Below are 18866 nucleotides of genomic sequence, written 5' to 3'. Positions count from 1 at the left end.
CCTGATAAAGGGTCTTGAACCAAAATGTTGTCTATTTTTAAAAATATTATAAAATAACATCAAATAATTATGATTAACACACACAAAATGCTGGAGGAACTCAGCAAGTCAGACAGCCTCTCTGGAGGGGAATAAGCAGTTGACATTTTGAGCCAATGCCCTCCATCAGGTCTTCTTGCTTAAATTGAGGATTAAATCAGCTTCTGATAGACTAATAGATAATCTCCAACAATAACTCATCCCCAGCTTTGATTTTTTTTTTACTAAGCAGAAAATTGAGGCCCTTTGCAATAAAGGTGTGAAGAAAGTAGCTTGTGGAACCCAGTTTTCAGTTGTACTAACAAAAGATGGACGTGTATTCACTTTCGGACAAGGTACATTTTTGTTCTCTTTCCATCTCTGTGATCATTTTATTATAAGTAACAATGATGATGTAACATTAAGCTTATAAATTACTACAGACATTTAAGAACATAAGAAATAGGAGCAGGAGTAGGTCATCTGGCCCGTCGAGCCTGCCCCACCATTCAATAAGATTATGGCTGATCTGTCCATGGACTCATCTCCATCTACCAGCCTTTTCCCCATAACCCTTAATTCCCCTACTATCTGACTTTGTCTTAAATGTATTTACTGAGGTAGCCTCCACTGCTTCACTGGGCAGAGAATTCCAGATTCACCACTCTTGGGAAAAAGTAGTCCCTCCTCATCTCTGTCCTAAATCTACTCCCCTAAATCTTGAGGTTATGTCCCATAGTTCTAGTCTCACCTATCGGTGGAAACAACTTTCCTGCCTCTATTTTATCTATCCCTTTAATAATTTTATATGTTTCTATAAGATCTCCTCTCCTTCTTCTGAATTCCAGCAAGTACAGTCCCAGGTGACTCAATCTCTCCTCATAGTCTAATCCCCCCATCTTTGGACTCAACCTGGTGAACCCCCTCTGCACTGCCTCTTAAGCCAGTACATCCTTTATGAAGTAAGGAGACCAGAACTGCACACAGTACTCCAGCTGCTGCCTCACCAATACCCCGTACAGTTGCAGCATAACATCCCTGCTCTTAAATTCAATCTCTCTAGCAATGAAGGCTAACATTCTATTTGCTTTCTTGATAGCCTGCTGCACCTGCAAATCAACCTTTTGTGATTCATACACAAGCAATCCCAAGTCCCTCTGCACAGCAGCATGCTGCAATTTTTTACTATTTAAATAATAACCTGCTCTTTCATTTTTCCTTCCAAAGTGGATAACCTTGCATTTACCAACATTGTACTCCATCTGCCAGACCCTTGCCTACTCACTTAATCTATCTATATCTCACTGCAGACTCTGCATATCTTCTGCACAATTTGCTTTTCCACTCAATTTTGTATCATCAACAACTTAGGTACACTACACTTGGTCCCCTCTTCCAGATCGTTAATGTATATCATGAACAGTTCTGGGCCCAGCACCGACCCCTGCGGCACACCGCTCACCACTGATTGCCAACCAGAGTAACACCCATGTATCCCAGCTCTCTGCTTTCTATTAGTTAACAAATCCTCTATCCATGCTAATACATCACCCCAACTCTATGCATCCTCATCTTATAAATAAGTGTTTTATGTGGCACCTTATCAAATGCCTTCTGGAAATCCAACTAAATGACATCCATCTGTTCCTCTCTATCCACTGTGTTTGTTATATCCTCAAAAAACCTCCAGTAAGTTTATCAAACAGGGTCTTCCTTTGCTGAATCTATGCTGCATTTGCCTGATGGGTCCATTTCTTTCCAGATTTTCACTATTTCTTAAGACCATAAGCCATAGAATTGGGACATTTGGCCCATGGAGTCTGTTCCGCCATTCAATCATGGCTTATCCTATTTTTTTCTCCTCCTCAACCCCATTTCCTGGCCTTCTCCCCATGCCAACTTCAATTAAGAACCTATCAATCTCTGCCTTAAATACAGCGAACGACCTGGGCTCCACAGCTACACATGGCAATAAATTCCACTAATTCACCACCCTCTGGCTAAAGAAATTTCTCGGCATCTCTTGTTTTGAATGGACACCTCTCTATCCTGAGGCTGTGCCCTCTTGTCCTAGACTTTCACACCATTGGAAACATCCTTTCCACATCTACTCTGTCTAGGAAACAATCGAAAGGTTTCAATGAGATCCCCCCCCCCACTTATTCTTCTAAATTTCAGCAAGTACAGACACAGAGCCCTCAAACTTTCCTCATATGATAACCCGTTCATTGCCGGAATCATCCTTGTGAACCTCCTCTGGACCCTCTCCAATGCCAGCACATCTCTTCTAAGATGAGGAGCCCAAAACTGTACACAATACTCAAGGTGAGGCCTCACCAGTGCCTTATAAAGCCTCAGCATCACATCCCTGCTCTTGTATTCTAGACCTCTTGAAATGAATCCTAACATTGCATTTGCCGCCTTCACTACCGACTCACCCTTAAGGTGTTTTGTACAATAACTTCCAAGTCCCTTTGCATCTCAGATTTTTGGATTTTCTCCCCATTTAGAAAATAGTCTGCACATTTATTTCTACTAAGAAAGTACATGATCATTCATTTTCCAACATTGTATTTCATTTGCCACTTTCTTGCCCATTCTCCTAATCTGTCTAAGTCCTTCTGCATCCTGTCTGTTTCCTCAACACTACCTGCTCCTCCACCAATCTTCATATCATTTGCGAACTTAGCAACAAAGCCATCTATTTCATCATCTAAGTCATTGATATACAGCATAAAAAGAAGTGGTCCCAACAACGACCCCTGCGGAACACCACTAGTCACTGGCAGTCAACCAGACAGGGATCCTTTTATTCCCACTTGCTGCCTCCTACCATTCAGCCAATGCTCTAATCATCTTTAATGATTTTCTTTAATGGTAGCTTCAAGCATTTTCCCAACTACAGATGTTAAACTATAGTTACTTGCCTTTTGCTTACATCCTTTTTTGATCAGTGGCGTGACATTCACAGTCTTCCAATCCACTGGGACCTGCCCACAGTCCAGAGAATTTTCGTAAATCATCACCAAAGCCTCTACTGTAACTTCTGCCATTTCAGTATGCTGGCTTGCACCCCATCAAGACCAGGGGACTTATCTATCTTCAGACACACAAGTTTGCTCAGCACTACCTCTTTAGTGATAGCTAATGTATTGAAGTCCTCACCTCCCATCGCATCCATAACATCTTTCTTTGGCTTGTTAGATGCATCCTCCACCATGAAGGCCAACACAAAATAGTCAATCAAAGTTTCGGCCATTTCCTCATTACCCAATATCAATTCCGCCTTCTCATCCTCCAAAGGTTCTATATTCACTTTAGCCACCCTTTTCCACTTCATATAATTAGAAAAATTTTTACTATCTGTTTTTATATTTGTGCTAGTTTATTTTCATAATCTAGCTTCTCTTTCTTTACTGCCTGCTTAGTGGTACTTTGTTGCTTTTTACAGTTTTCCCAATCTTCCAGTTTCCCACTACTCTTGGCAATTTTGTATGCACAAGCTTTTAGTTTGATGCCTTCTTTTATTTCTTTAGTTATCCAAGGCTGGCTCCCCCACCCTTACTGTGCTTGCTTTTAACTGACAGATAATTTTGTTGAGCACCATGAAAAATCTCTGTGAAAGTCTTCCACTGTTAGTCAATTGTCCCACTATATAGCCTGTGTTCCCAGTCTACACTAGCTAAATCCTCCCTCATCTCCATTGTTTAGGCATAATACGCTGGTTTTAGATTGAACTATTGCACCCTCCATTTGTATGAGAAATTCAATCATACTGTGATCATTCTTTCCAAGAGGGTCCCTAACTACAAGATCACTAATTTTACCTGTCTCATTGCACAAGACCAGATCAGAGGCGAATCTGGGCCGACATTTATGTGCCGCACGGCACCTAATTAATTAGCTTGTTTATTTTGGCTTTTTTCTTAAAGATGTACTGGGTGCGTTCCGGCTGCTGCTGCACCACTGTATTCTTTGCAGCACGGTATTGGTCCGTGGCCTGGAGGTTGGGGACCACTGGTCTAGAGAGTACCCAGGACATCTTTAGGGAGTGGTGTCTTAGAGGGGCATGTCCTTTTCTCACTGTTACCATCAAGTAAGAGGTTCAGAAACCTAAAGGCACACACTCAGCAATTCAAAAACAGCTTCTTCCCCTCTGCTATCCAATTCCTAAATGGACATTGAATCTTTGGACACTACTTCACTTTTTTTTTAATATACAGTATTTCTTTTTGCATTTTTTTATCTATTCAATATACATAATTGATTTACTTGTTTGTTTTTTTTAATTTTCTCTCAGCTAGATTATGTATTGCATTGAACTGCTGCTGCTAAGTTAACAAATTTCACATCATATGCTGGTGATAATGAACCTGATTCTGGTTCTGATTTCGAGCAGCTAACACTTGCTGCAGATGTGGTCACCAGGAACCACAACTGGGTCCACCAGCTCCCACATCATGCAGCTACAGCACATCACCTGATCCTGCATCATCCCTTTATTTAATTTGCTGTAATTTAGTGACTTTTTATTCAACCACTACAACAGCCTTACTTGCTGTTTACCTGTGCCTCTTCGCCAAAGCCTCAAGTTCCCACTCCTACACTGGTCCCCTCGCACAATGGCCGCTCTGCTTTGACACTGCCTTACTGTTATTTGCTCCTGCTAATGAATTGCAAATCAATTGGTCCACCACTAATGCACCGATCCCCGCGAAACACTCCCTTTTCTAAACTCTTCACCCCAACATGTGCAAAGCTCTCTCTCTTCAAATCGATTGGTCTGACACTAATGCGCCGAGCCCCGTGAAACACTCCTTGTTTAAACTTTTCTCCCGACCCGTGCAAAGCTCGCTCTGTCTTCCAATCGATTGGTGTGCCACTAATGCCAATATTTAAAGGTGTTTTAAATTATTCCTTATATTTTGAAGTTGCTTGGTTCAATGTCAGTGCTCAGGAGCACCATGAAAGCAACAGGTTATAAGGCAGAAAATATGACAATTGTATTAGTGGGCAGGAATGTGCATGACCTGGCCTTGCCTTTCATTTCCTTCTGCACCTACCTTTAGAGCCAAAACAACTCAGTGTCCTTGAGGCCTTGGCCTCTAAATTCCACAAAACAAAGCAGTGCATGAGCAGAAAGAAGACCACAGCAGCACAAAGGGGCCACACCACCAGGTTACCAAAAGCATAGCATGTTGGACAGAATTACATAGATATTTTTACATGAAGCCAATCTCTACAAAGCCCACACCAGACAGTGACCAGCTGTGATTTTAATGTTGAGAACCAGGAAGTCTCTGCAAAATTATTATTCCATTATTGTTCCATTATTCAAGAAGGGAACCAGAGATAATCCTGAAAACTGTAGACTGGTGAGTCTTATGTCAGTGGTGGTGAAGTTGCCGGAGAAAATTCTTAGGGATAGGATTTCTGATCATTTGGAAAACCATGGCCCAATTAGTGAGAGCTAGTGTAGCTTCATGCGGGGCAGGTTATGTCTTACTAACTTGATTGAGTTATTTGTCGAGATGATGAGGGTGATTGATGAGGGTAGAGATGTCGATATTGTCTACAAAAATTTTAGTAAGGCTTTTCACAAGGTCCCTAATGAGAGACTCATCCAGATGATTAAAAGGCAAGGGATCCTTGATGAATTGGCTGTTTGAAATCAGAACTAGCTTACGCATGGAAGACAGAGAGTGGTGGTCAATGTGACTTATTCGAGCTGGAAGTCTGTGATTAGTGGTGTTCTGCAGAGATCTGTACTGGGACCTCTGCTGTTTGTCAGGTAGATAAATGACCTGTAGATGGCTGGGTTAGTCTTTTTGCGGATGATGTGAAGATTGGTGGTGTTGTGCATAGCGTAGAAGACTGGCAAAGAGTAAAATGGAATATAGATCATTTGCAGATATGGGCAGAGAAATGGCAGGTGGAGTTTAACCATGCCAAATGTGAAGTGCTGCACCTTAGTAGGTTAAATGCAAACAGACATTACACTGTTAAGGAAAAACAGTGTTGATGAGCAGAGAGATATTGGGGTCCAAGTTCACAGCTCCCTGAAAGTGGCTACACGGGTTGATAGCATGGTTAAGAAGACATATAACATGCTTGCCTTTGTTTATTGAGGCACTGAGTTCAAACATTAGAAGGTTATATTACAGCTTTACAAAACTCTATTTAGGCTGCATATGGAGTATTGCATAAAGTTCTAGTCACCCCATTATAGGAAGGATGTCAAGACTTTGGAGAGAGTGCAAAAGAGGTTTACCAGGATGTTGCCAGGATAATGGGAGATTGGACAAACTTAAGTTGTTTTCTCTGGTGTGGGGGAGGCTGAGGGAAGAGCTGATAGAGGTGTATAAGATTATGAGAGGCGTAGAGCGACAATATCTTCTTTCAAGATTTGAAATGGCCAATACCAAAGGGCATGCAGTTAAGGTGAGAAGGGATGTGAGAGGCAAGGTTTTACAGGGTATGGTGGATGCCAAGAATATGTTAGAGACAGAAACATTAGAAACATTTAGATAGGCATGTGACTGTGAGGAAAATGAAAGGATATGAACATTACTTAGCCATTTCATTATTAATTTAATTCATTTGGCACAACATTGTTAGCCAAAAGGCCTGTTACTTGCTGTACAGTTGGTGTCTATGTTCTAAGTTCTAATTCTTTGGAGTTTTCTTTAATCCTTAGAGCGTCTTATAGGCTTGCCAGATTCAATGCTGTGTAATCACAACCACCCACAGCAGGTGCCTGCATTAGAATCAATGTTTGTTGAAGATATTGCAGTCGGATCAGAGCATACACTTGCTTTGTGCTCAACAGGAGATATATTTGCTTGGGGATGTAATGCTGAAGGTCAGGTAGGATATCTATATTCAATGCATGGAAAATTATTTCTTCAAAATACGTTACCTAATTTGACGACATTCCATTGTCAAGTTGCATTTTAATTTGTTGAAAATTATACACACTTTCATCAAAATGATTGTGCCACAATGAAGTATAAAGCAAAATCAACAGAAGTTTACATTTGGAAAAATCATTAAATATTTTGTTCATCTAGTCTATGCCATTTTTCATAATGCTGAGCAACTGCAGCCAGAAGTTTCTTTAAAAAGGTTAGGTGTTTTTCAGTTGTGTGAGTTATATGATTTGATTGGACTGCCCTTGGAACACTACAATGGATTCAGCATCACTTTAAGGCAATGAAATTTCAGACAGGATTGCTGTTCCATACTCTGTAGTGGCCTTAGGAAAATAGCCAACATTATCACCACTGATGTATCTAACTTTGATGCTTGTTGTTTTGTATTTTCTAGGTAAAACTTTGATTCCCATTCACTCTATTTCTTGTTCCAACCTCCTCTTAAAAGTGGATCCAGTTTTTAAGAAAATGAGAAAGCAGCATTTTTCAATGAATTTGTGTGTTACATACAATGACTTAACTCTCTGATTTCCTAATATGGCATTAATTAAAAGTGTATTAAAATGTTTTCATTCAAAAAATGAATGACTTCTCCTAAGGAGATTATTTTAAAATTCTCCATTTTCATACTTATATCATTGAGCTCATTGAATTCTAAATTTAACTTTGTGAGTGATAAATATTTGAAATCCTGAATGTAAGAAAGATTTAGATCTGATAAATCTGTGTTTTCTTGGAATAGCCAAAAGTGTGCTATTATTCACAATTTAGCATCAAACTACTATTAAAATTTCATTTAAGATATACTTATTCATGAAGTAAAGTTTGAGTGAATGTACTGGTGGTATAAAATACATAGCAACAATAGCGTGCAGTAGTTTTAAGTCCTTGATTTCCAAAACTTCTTGTATCTGAGATTAATCCTGTAACAGCCAGGACCATTGAAATTAAGCTAAATAAATCTTGTTGCTCATGTTCCTCTTAGCTATATTTACAAAGCTTTCTTTTTCTAGAATTTTTGCATATTTTAACAACATGATTTTGAATATTTTCCTAAACACGGGAGAATCTGCAGATGCTGGAATTCTTGAGCAACACACACACAGGGTGCTGGAGGAACTGTCTTGATGAAGGCTTTTGGCCCAAAAAGTCAACTGTTTATTCTCCTCTGTAGATGCTGCCTGACTTGCTGGGTTCTTCCAGCTTTGAATCTTTTCTTTCATCCATTTGGGAATCTTTAAATTCTGTATCCGTAATGCACAATAATGATATAGTATTTTTAACCAATTTCAATAGCTTGGTCTAAATCATGCCAATCAAGTTAAAGAACCAACATTAATTACTGCACTTCAAGGGAGAAATATTCATCAGATTTCAGCTGGCCGGTGTCACAGTGCTGCGTGGACCACCCCTCCTCCTTCACCTAGAACTCCAGGTAACAGTTATGTTTTACCTTGAGACACAAGAAGTATTGATGAAACTATACAGAAATATTTGGAACATGCATGATCAGATTGTGGTTTAAATGGAATAGTGTAGAGCACTGGGAGTGTATCAAAGTTATTAAATGGTTATAGACACATGAATGGAGATTGCGTCAATCAGGCTTATATTCACCAGATTTCAGTATATTGAGAGGGGATCCCATTCTAAAAGAAAGAGATGCAGGAAATGATGTGCCCAGTGCTGCGGTCTGGGGTTCCAAGACCAGGGCTCACAGCCGAAGGAAAAAGGAAAGGCCATTTAAAACCGTATAAGGAAAATCAAATCTTCTCCCCAGACTGTGGTGAGCCTGTGGAATTCTCTACCAGGGAGCCATTGATGGTAAATTTATTCGTGAAGGAATTAGATATTTTTGTAAGGTCTATCAGCAACAGAGTATTGAATTTGGATTATCATCCCATGATCATACTGAAAGGTGGAGCAGGTTAGGAGGACTGAATAACTTACTCCTACAGTTTTGCTTTGGTTCTATATTGTAGCAACTGACATCTGGAAGATAATTAGTTTTTACCAGCTTATGAACTTTCTGAAGTCCTTTCATAAAGGAATTTGAAGAAACCTTGTGGCATGGGAAAATAATATCAGTGGTGATGCTGGGGTACCTTAGGAGCTGGAGACACAGAATTCAGAATGAAAACAGTTTAAAGATATTAATTTTGAATATTTACTTGATCTTTTTCTTTCTTTTACATTACCTTTGGGTGTGTGCCATAAGAACCAATTGAGTGCTTAACCTGAGCTGATATTGCATCTTATTATTAAATGAAATCCAGTCCCTGCTTAGGACATTTTGAGATAATAGTAAATGTGTACTGTATTTGCTGGTAATACTTACATCCTGAGAGAATTAGCGCATTTACTTTTAAATGAATGATATAAGGTCAAGCTAACTTTTTCTGGAATGCTTGTTACCATTGTTGTGGCTAAAGCATCATTAATGAGAGCATATTTTTGAAGCACTGATATAAAGAACTCCTGCTAAAGTATTTAATAAATTTCTTTCTGTTAAAACCCATGGGAAAGACAAACTTGTCAGACAGGTGCAAGCATTTAATTTGTAGAAAATATAATTTTACTTGGGAGCTGAATTTCTCTGTAGCGTGATTAGAAGTACAGCTGAATCAACTTAGGATGAAATATAACTTACCTTTTTTTAATTAAAGGAAGCACAGTTCCTGTTCAACTTGATGTGCCACAGATGGTACCTCCTCAGTATAGCATGCTTAAAGATTGTAGCCCAGAAGCCCTTACAAATAGGTTGCGGGTTCTGTTTCACTTCTCTGACCTGATGCACAAGTCTTGGCGACTACTAAATCTCAACTTGAATAATCAGGTATTCCTTTTACAAACATCACTTCTATTTTTTAAAAAAGTGAGTTGGATACTGTTGTGATTAATTGGATTTTTAATAATTGTAGTTGTTGCTAACCAGACCAGAATCTGGGAAAAATGTATAATGTGTTATGTTGAATTTCTCTTTTATCATATTGAATTGTAATGGCCAAATCTTTGCTCATTCAACTGTTTTACGTGCACATATAACTTCCCACTGCTATCCAAGTGACTTGGTGTACCTTCTGTCGTGCAAATCTGGATTTGGAAAGAGAAACAAACTTCATATTTCAGGTTGATCACCTTCCATCAGAAAGGGGTTTTGTCACATCTTAAGAAGCCAACTGGATTCAAGTTTGGGACTATTCACCTCAGAGTCTGGTGCTGCTGGCTGGGCTGAATATCAAGCTAGCAACTCGTCCTCGTAAGGAAACAGTCAAATGCTACGGAAACAGCTAAAATGCCATCTGATGTGCTACAAGGTGCACAAAGGAACAACAATCCACATCTCAAAAGACACATTTCAAATATCCACTCTAAATTATTGCTCTGCCATTCAGACCAAACTCTTGTAAGCTTTTTGGTATGTCGTGAATATCCCCAGACCAGACTTTCAACATAACTTGCGAGTGATTGGAAGTAGTTACCACTAATGGTGTAATGATTCACTTAATGAAAAAGACGTAGCCTTGTCTGGAGTAGACACGAGACTACAGATGCTCGATGCTACAGCCCTGGCCATTCAGCAATGTCTACATTGTATGACAAGTGGATGGAATAAATGGAAAATGTCAATATGATTTCTCTGTTGTTGTTTGCAACAATACCTGAGAAAATTCAGTAATTTCAGGGAATGTGTACATTCTTGGAGAGTTAACATGCAAAGCAAGTTATAAATTATGCAGCAACAGTATTAATTCTGATGCTCGTGCTGCCCAGAGATATCTTAATCTATATTCTTACCTTTCCTCCTTGGTTATAACTGGAAGTAACAACATGCAATATTACTCACTAGCATACACTCAGTGGCCACTTTAAGTACCTCCTGTAAGCACTAAAGTAGCCACTGAGTGTATTTTCATTGTCTTCTGCTGCTGTGGTCCATCCACTTCAATATTTGACACCTTGTGCATGGTTATATGAGTTACTGTTGCCTTTCTGTCAGCTTGAACCAGTCTGGCCATTCTCTGACCTCTCTCATTAACAAGGTGATTTCACCCACAGAACTGCCAACCACTAGATTTTTTTTTGTTTTTCACACCATTCTCTGTAAGTTTCAGAGAATGTTGTGTGTGAAGATCCCAGGATATCAGTAGTTTCTGAGATACTCCATCTGCATCAATAACCATTCCACAGTTAGTCACTTAAATCACTTTTCTTCCCCGTTCTGATGTGTGGTCTGAACAAAAATTGAACCTCTTGACAATGTCTGCATGCTTTGATGTATTGAGTTGTTGCCACATAATTGGCTGATTAGATATTTGCATTAATGAGCAGGTGTACCTAATAGAGTAGCCACTGGGTGTGTATTGGTGACTTGTTGCCAGCTGAGAATAGGCAGGTGCCTGAAGGGATTGCAAGCTATGGATGAGCAGATATATCATTAACCTGGGGGGAAATGGCTTCCACTCTGTGGCCTTTTTAAATGTGAGAAAAAGTAAAACTTCAGAATCTGTGCACTATACGTGGCGCTACGATAATGTAGCAGGTAGCATATTGCTATTATAGCGCTAGTGACCTGGCTTCAGTTTTGCCACTGTCTATAAGGAATTTGTACATTCTCGCCATGACTGCATGGGTTTCCTCCTGGTGCTCTAGTTTCCTCCCATATTCTAAAGAAGTACGGGGATAGTAGGTCACATTGGTGTAATTGGGAGCGCAGGCTTGTTGAGCCAGAAGTGCCTGTTACCGTGCTGTTTCTGTAAATAAGTGAAATAAAGAAGAACAGAAAATTCAGGAAAGAGATAAACATGTTAACCTTTCGGCCCAGGGACCATTCTTTAGAATGGGAGCCAGTATTTTAAATTAACTTTCAGCAAAAAAAAGGTATGTTGAAATCTGTTTAATAACCATGACTCCATTTTATTCATGTGTTACTTCTTTATTCAGTAGATAGTCACTAACCAAGCAAACACAGCAATCTGCAATGTTCTTTCTGTTGGAAGTTTTGAATTCCCCAGAAATTATTTTTGAATTCTCCAAAAATAGGTGAAGACCTATTTAAAAAATGCAGTTTTCTTCTCTCTTGCAGGACTTTTTTTAAAAAGTTAAACAAAATATAATTACAGTTGCAAACATTAAAACAAAATTAAGTTATTGGAAAGTTTATTTTGTCCCTTTTCCACAGGCTAATGCATCCCTGTATAATATTGGAGCTTCAGCAATAGCTCAAGGGCGGCTGAGAGGACTCCTGTCTCCGAAAGTCAACATTCTGCCACTAGTGCGATCAATAGGAAGAACGATGATTCAGGGAAAGACCTATGGACCTCAGATCACGGTGAAGAGAATTTCTGCAAGGTATATTGTGTGTTGAGCAAGTCTGCTAGTTGGTATTGAATGGTTTTGTTGTAAATTTACCTCACCACTAATCTTAGAGACACAAGGTGGAATGCATTGCTATCAATCAATTTATCAAATTGCTATATATTTAAAATAAAAAAACATTCTTTTTCTTGAAGTAAAATGTTTCAATGTAACTAAATATGTTTTTTATAAGTGATGCATTTCTAGCTATTCCTTACCAATGCCTGAGTGCCTCACAGTTCACTTCTTGCGTAAGTATAGAGAAAGTACAACATTGTGAATGGTTCTGTTTTCATCACAAAACTACAGCAATCCGTTCAAAATTGTTTTGGTTCTTTATTTTCCTGGGGAAAATAAAACTAAGATCATTAAAGTTTTTTCAATGATCTAATGTCAAAACAAGCTTGAGGGCTGAATGGAGGCACAAGAGATTCTGCAGATGCTGGAAATCTTGAGCGTTCTGTTGTTGTGCAGCAGCTTCAATGTTACCGGGAAGTAATATGATATGCTGTCATTCAAGAAGGATCAGAATGGTAAGTTAGGATAATGGGCCCGCAGCTTTGTAATTAGTCTGTTTTGAGGAGTTACTGAGTACTTGGATAAATATGAACTGATTAGAGAGAGCTAATTTGGATTTATATAAAAAAAGAAAGAAATGTTAAACAAATAAAGATTTTTTTGTGGACATCACGGTCATAGTAAATAAGTGATTGCCTGAAGATGTTATTAATCTGCACTTCCTCAAAGGACATTGTCATCAGAAAAATGGAGGGCTACATCGGGGGGCGGGGATAAAATTGATCTTAGAAGAGGTTAAAAGGTCAGCATGACATCATGAGCCAAAGGGCCTGTACTGCGATGTTCTATGCTCTAAATAAGATCACATGGAATTTGCAGAAATCCAATGATGCTGGAATAAAACTGAAACCTGTGAAAATCAGGGATAGTTTTCGACCAGATGGAAGCATACCAAGCACAAAGGAAGTTGTCTCTGATCTTTTTTGGGTAATCATCTGAGCCTGTATCATTACTACAGAAGTATCTCACTGTTGTACCACCATCAATCATCACCTCTCCTTCATTAATTTACTCATGTTCACTGACAATTGCACTTTATACAATTTCATTTGTAGCTCCTCCAATAATCAAATGTCCATGCTTGTAGGCAGCAAAATGTTAGGCAAATTGTAGGCATGAGCTACTTCAGGAAGCTAACATATATACCATACGAATTATGGCCGATCACTATTCTCATAACCACCTATTGTAAACATTTAACACCATTCCCATCCTCAAAATTCCTGACAAACATTCTGGGATTCACCGCTCACTGAAAGCTTTTAATTCTTTAAATATTGTGACTACAAGCATGTCAGGAGTTGGGTGATCTTTATCAAATGGCTCATCTCCTGACTCCTTAAAGCCTTTTTGCTGTCTGCAAGCAATGTCTGGAACAATGTCTGCTCCACCATTTCCTCATGTCTGATCCATTTCCCTGTCAGTCTTAATCTTCTGCCTCCTCTCCATATCCCTTCATGCCTTGACTAATCAAGAATCTAACTCTGCCTTAAGTGTCTCCAGGTGCTTGGCCTCTACAGCTGTCTGTGGCAACAAATTCCACAGATGAACCATTCTCTACCTAAAGAAATTCTTCCTCATCTCTATTCTAAATAGACCTCAGGGATTCAGCTTTCTGGATCATTGGGACCTCTCTTGGGACAAGCGCGACCTGTACAAAAAGGATGGGTTGCACTTGAATCTGAAAAGGACCAATATTATGACAGGGACGTTTGCTAAGGCTATTGGGGAGAGTTTAAACTAGAATTGCTGGGGGGTAGGAACTGAACTGAAGAAACGGAAGAAGAGGCGGTTGGCTCACAAATAGAGAAAGATTACAGAGACTTGGATGGCTCAGGGGCTGGAATGGTTACTTAGAGTGCCAGGGTTTAGTTGTTTCAGAAAGGACAGGGAGGGAGGCAAAAGAGGTGGGGGCGTGGCACTGTTAATCAGAGATAGGGTCACCGCTGCAGAAAAGGAGGAAGTAATGGAGGGATTGTCTACTGCAGCGGTCCCCAACCACCGGGCTGCAAAGCATGTGCTACCAGGCCGCGAGGAAACCTTTCCTCATTCCCTGTCACGCCCACTGTTGAGCTTGAACACATGCGAAGTCATTACTGGCGCGTCATCCATGTCAGCGTGGGAAGGAGATCAACTCCTCGAGCTTGCAAATGACGGTAGGCTGAAAAGTATATTTGACATAACATCTCTGCCAGCATTCCGGATCAAAGTCAAAGCTAAATATCCTGAGATAGCCACGAAAGCACTGAAAATGCTGCTTCCATTTCCAACATCATATCACTGCGAAGCGAGGTTTTCTGCAATGAATGCAATGAAAGCTAAATTGCGGAATGCACTGGACATAAGGAACCCCCTTCGAGTATCGCTGTCTCCCATCACCCCTCGATGGGACCGTCTTGTTGCAGGGAAACAAGCCCAGGGCTCCCACTGATTCAGCGATATTGGTGTGTTGCAATGATTTTATATGTTCATACAAGGAAAATATGTGCTGTGTGTTTAATATCCAAACGTTACTTAGAATGTTATGATACTATTGACGTATAAGTGACTCATATAACCATATAACAATTACAGCACGGAAACAGGCCATTTCTGCCCTTCTAGTCCGTGCCGAACACTACTCTCACCTAGTCCCGCCGACCTGCACTCAGCCCATAACCCTCCATTCCTTTCCTGTCCATATACCTATCCAATTTTTCTTTAAATGACAATATTGAACCTGCCTCTACCACTTCTACTGGAAGTTCGTTCAACACTTACTTCAAGCTCCCCTGTCCTCCCCGATAATTGACTTATCAGAATATTCATGCGAGGAAAATATGCACTGTGTGTTTAATATTAAATTCGCTAGATAAACCCTTTTAGAAACGAAATTGAGTGTATTAGCCACTGATCACCTGTAGTCCGGTCATGATTAACAACCCCCCCACCCCCCACCCCGAACAGAATTGCCAAAAACGATTTGTAGAAAAAAAGAGAATATTGTCAATATTAAACCGGTCGGCAGTGCAAAAAAGGTTGGGGACCCTTGGTATACTGAGTCTCTGTGGGTGGAAGTTAGGAACAGGAAGGGGTCAATTAGTCTACTGGGTGTTTTTTATAGACCACCCAATAGTAACAAGGACATCGAGGAGTAGATTCTGGAAAGGTGTAATAATAACAGGGTTGTTGTGGTGGAAGATTTTATTTTCTCAAATATTGATTGTCATCTCCCTAGAGCAAGGGGTTTAGATGGGGTGGAGTTTGTTAGGTGTGTTCAGGAAGGTTTCCTGACACAATATGTAGGTAAGCCCACAAGAGGAGAGGCTGTACTTGATCTGGTATTGGGAAATGAACCTGGTCAGGTGTCCGGTCTCTCAGTGGGAGAACATTTTGGAGATAGTGCTCACAATTCTTTCTCCTCTCCCATAACATTAGAGACATATAGGAACAGACAAGTTAGGAAACCGTTTAATTGGAGTAAGGGGAAATATGAAGCTATCAGGCAGGAACTTGGAAGCATAAATTGGGAACAGATGTTCTCAGGAAAATGTATGGCAGAAATGTGGCAAATGTTCAGGGGGATACAGGTTTCCCCTGCCATCCAAAGGTAGGGCGTTCCTATGAAACGGTTCGTAAGCCAAAATGTCGTAAAGCGAAGAAGCAATTACCATTTATTTATATGGGAAAATTTTGTGAGCGTTCGCAGACCCAAAAATAACGTACCAAATCATGCCAAATAACACATAAAACTTAAAATAACAGTAACATATAGTAAAAGCAGGAATGATATGATAAATACACAGCCTATATAAAGTAGAAATACTTTTCCACAATCATTGCCGCCACTGTTCTCCGTAGCGAAAATCTCACGCAAGTGCTCTCAGCAGAAAATCTCATGCAAGCGCTGTTGACAAAAACACTCTCTCCAGTAACCTTTAAGCTATGAAGTTGCCAAATCGTACCAAATAACACATAAAAATACACGGCCCATATAAAGTAGAAGGAATGTATGTACAGTGTAGTACTAGAATCGGGACAGCGCTAAACACACTGATGATGGTGTGTTAGACTGAGTCGTCGCAGGTTGGGATGGTGCAGTGGCCCCCACTCTCCGGGCCGCTGACCAATACATTGCCGCGAAGCACGCAGGGGTCCAGCGGTAGCCGGGACGCATCCAGCACATCTTTAAGAAAAAAGCCAAAATAAACATGCTAATTAATTATGTGCCACCCGACACATAATTGTCGGCCCAGATCAAAGGTGATTGCTGATTGCACCTAATTAATTAGCATGTTTATTTCGGCTTTTTTCTTAAAGATGTGCTGTGTGCCTCCCGGCTACCACTGCATTCTCCGCGAATCGGTGGTGGGACACTTGGGTGTCATCTCATCGTCGTCTGTTTCCATTAGAGCAGGCAGCTCATCTTTTCCTATGACTGCCCGCCTCGATGTCGAAGGTCGAGGTTCCTTGTCTGCTGTGGCTGATGTGGGAGGCTTGCTTGACTGTTGAGCCTCGCACATTTTTCTATCATACGGTTCTTTGTAAGCACTCAAACCATCTTGCAAATATCCCCTAAACCTACGTACCCTTTCAAAATTAAAGTTGTACTTTATCATTGCAGCGAAAATCTCACGCAGTTGCTTCACGTTCATTTCGCTAATGAATTCAGTTTTGATTGTTATCCTTTCCTCTTCCAATTGCATCACTTCTTCATCTATCAGTTCTTGGTCATGGGATGCCAAAACCTCTTCAACATCATCTTCGTCAGCTTCCACAAGCCAAACTCACGTTGTCCTTACTTCGTTCACCACGATCAAAACGCTTAATTATGTCTAGTTTTACACTAAGTGTAACACCCTTACAAGCTCTTTTAGGCTTTTCTGATACCATAGAACTCATCTTGCTAACGGCTGCTCACAGGCATGTTTTTAAGCAATGCCGGCGAGAATGCCGTTCCGAATCCGGGAGAGAGCGGCTGCTTGGGACGCGCGCTGCTTTTTGTCGCGCGCTGATTTTTTTCGTAACAGTGAAAACACCTTCTGTTAGTGAAAACAGGGTACTAATGTAAGTCTTTCGTAACAGTGAGGTTTCGTAAAGCGAACGTTCGAAAAGCGGGGGACACCTGTATTTCTGTGGAGTTCTGTATAGGTATGTTCCAATGAGACAGGTAAAGGATGGTAGGGTACAGGAACCGTGGTGTACAAAGGCTGTTGAAAATCTAGTCAAGAAGAAAAGAAAAGCTTACGGAAGGTTAAAAAAACTAGTTAATGATAGAGATCTTGAAAGATTCTAAGGCCAGCAGGAAGGAGTTTAAGAATGAAATTAGGAGAGTCAGAAGGGGCCATGAGAAGACCTTGGAGAGCAGGTTAAAGAAAACCCCGAGGCATTCTACAAGTATGTGAAGATCAAGAGGATAATACATGACAGAATAGGACCAATCAAGTGCGACAGTGGAAAAGTGTGCATGGAACTGGAGGAGATAGCAGAGGTACTTAATGAATACTTTGCTTCAGTATTCACTATGTAAAAGGATCTTGGTGATTGTAGGGATGTCTTACAACGGACTGAAAAGCTTGAGCATGTAGATATGAAGAAAGAAGATGTGCTGGTGCTTTTGGAAAGCATCAAGTTGGATAAGTCTCCGGGACCGGAAGGGATGTACCTCAGGTTACTGTGGGAGGCGACGGAGGAGATTGCTGAGCCTCTGGCAATGATCTTTGCATCATCAATAGGGACAGGAGAGGTTCTGGAGGATTGGAGGGTTGCAGATGTTGTTCCCTTATTCAAGAAAGGGAGTAGAGATAGCCCAGGAAATTATAGACCAGCGAGTCTTACTTCGGTGGTTGGTAAGTTGATGGAAAAGATCCTGAGAGGCAGTATTTATGAACATTTTGAGAGGCATAATATGATTAGGAATAGTCAGCGTGACTTTGTCAGTAGTGCCTTACGAGCCTGATTGAATTTTTTGAGGATGTGACTAAACATGTTGATGAGGGTAGAGCAGTAGATGTAGTGCATATGGATTTCAGCAAGGCATTTGATAAGGTACCCCATGCAAGGCTTATTGAGAAAGTAAGGAGGCATGGGATCCAAGGGGTCATTGCTTTATGGATCCAGAACTGGCTTGCCTACAGAAGGCAAAGAGTGATTGTAGACGGGTCATATTCTGCATGGAGGTCAGTGATCAGTGGTGTGCCACAGGGATCTGTTCTGGGACCCCTTCTCTTTGTGATTTTTATAACTGACCTGGATGAGGGAGTGGAGGGACAGGTTAGTAAATTTGCTGATGACACAAAGGTTGGAGCTATTGTGGATAATGTGGACGGCTGTCAGAGGTTACAGTGGGACATCGATAGGATGCAAAACTAGGCTGAGAAGTGGCAGATGGAGTTCAACCCAGATAAGTTTGAGGTGGTTCATTTTGGTAGGTCAAATATGATGACAGAATATAGTATTAATGGTAAGACTCTTGGCAGTGTGGAGGATCAGAGGGATCTT

The 18866-nt window shown here is 40.5% G+C and overlaps 1 protein-coding gene across 6 annotated transcripts in view; it reads left to right on the top strand.

Moving 5' to 3' along the window:
• The window catches only part of LOC140194958 (probable E3 ubiquitin-protein ligase HERC1), a 299092-nt gene that overhangs the window by 263412 nt on the left and 16814 nt on the right, over positions 1-18866 (top strand). For all 6 annotated transcript variants that reach the window (XM_072252425.1, XM_072252428.1, XM_072252427.1 and 3 more), the window contains 5 exons: positions 272-374; positions 6716-6885; positions 8247-8385; positions 9617-9786; positions 12133-12302. In XM_072252425.1, the coding sequence (XP_072108526.1) occupies positions 272-374; positions 6716-6885; positions 8247-8385; positions 9617-9786; positions 12133-12302 (752 nt within the window). The remainder of the gene's footprint in view (positions 1-271; positions 375-6715; positions 6886-8246; positions 8386-9616; positions 9787-12132; positions 12303-18866) is intronic.

This window comes from Mobula birostris, chromosome 3 (genome assembly GCF_030028105.1).
Source record: "Mobula birostris isolate sMobBir1 chromosome 3, sMobBir1.hap1, whole genome shotgun sequence".
NCBI lineage: Eukaryota > Metazoa > Chordata > Chondrichthyes > Myliobatiformes > Myliobatidae > Mobula > Mobula birostris.
This window is presented reverse-complemented; position numbering and strand designations above follow the sequence as displayed.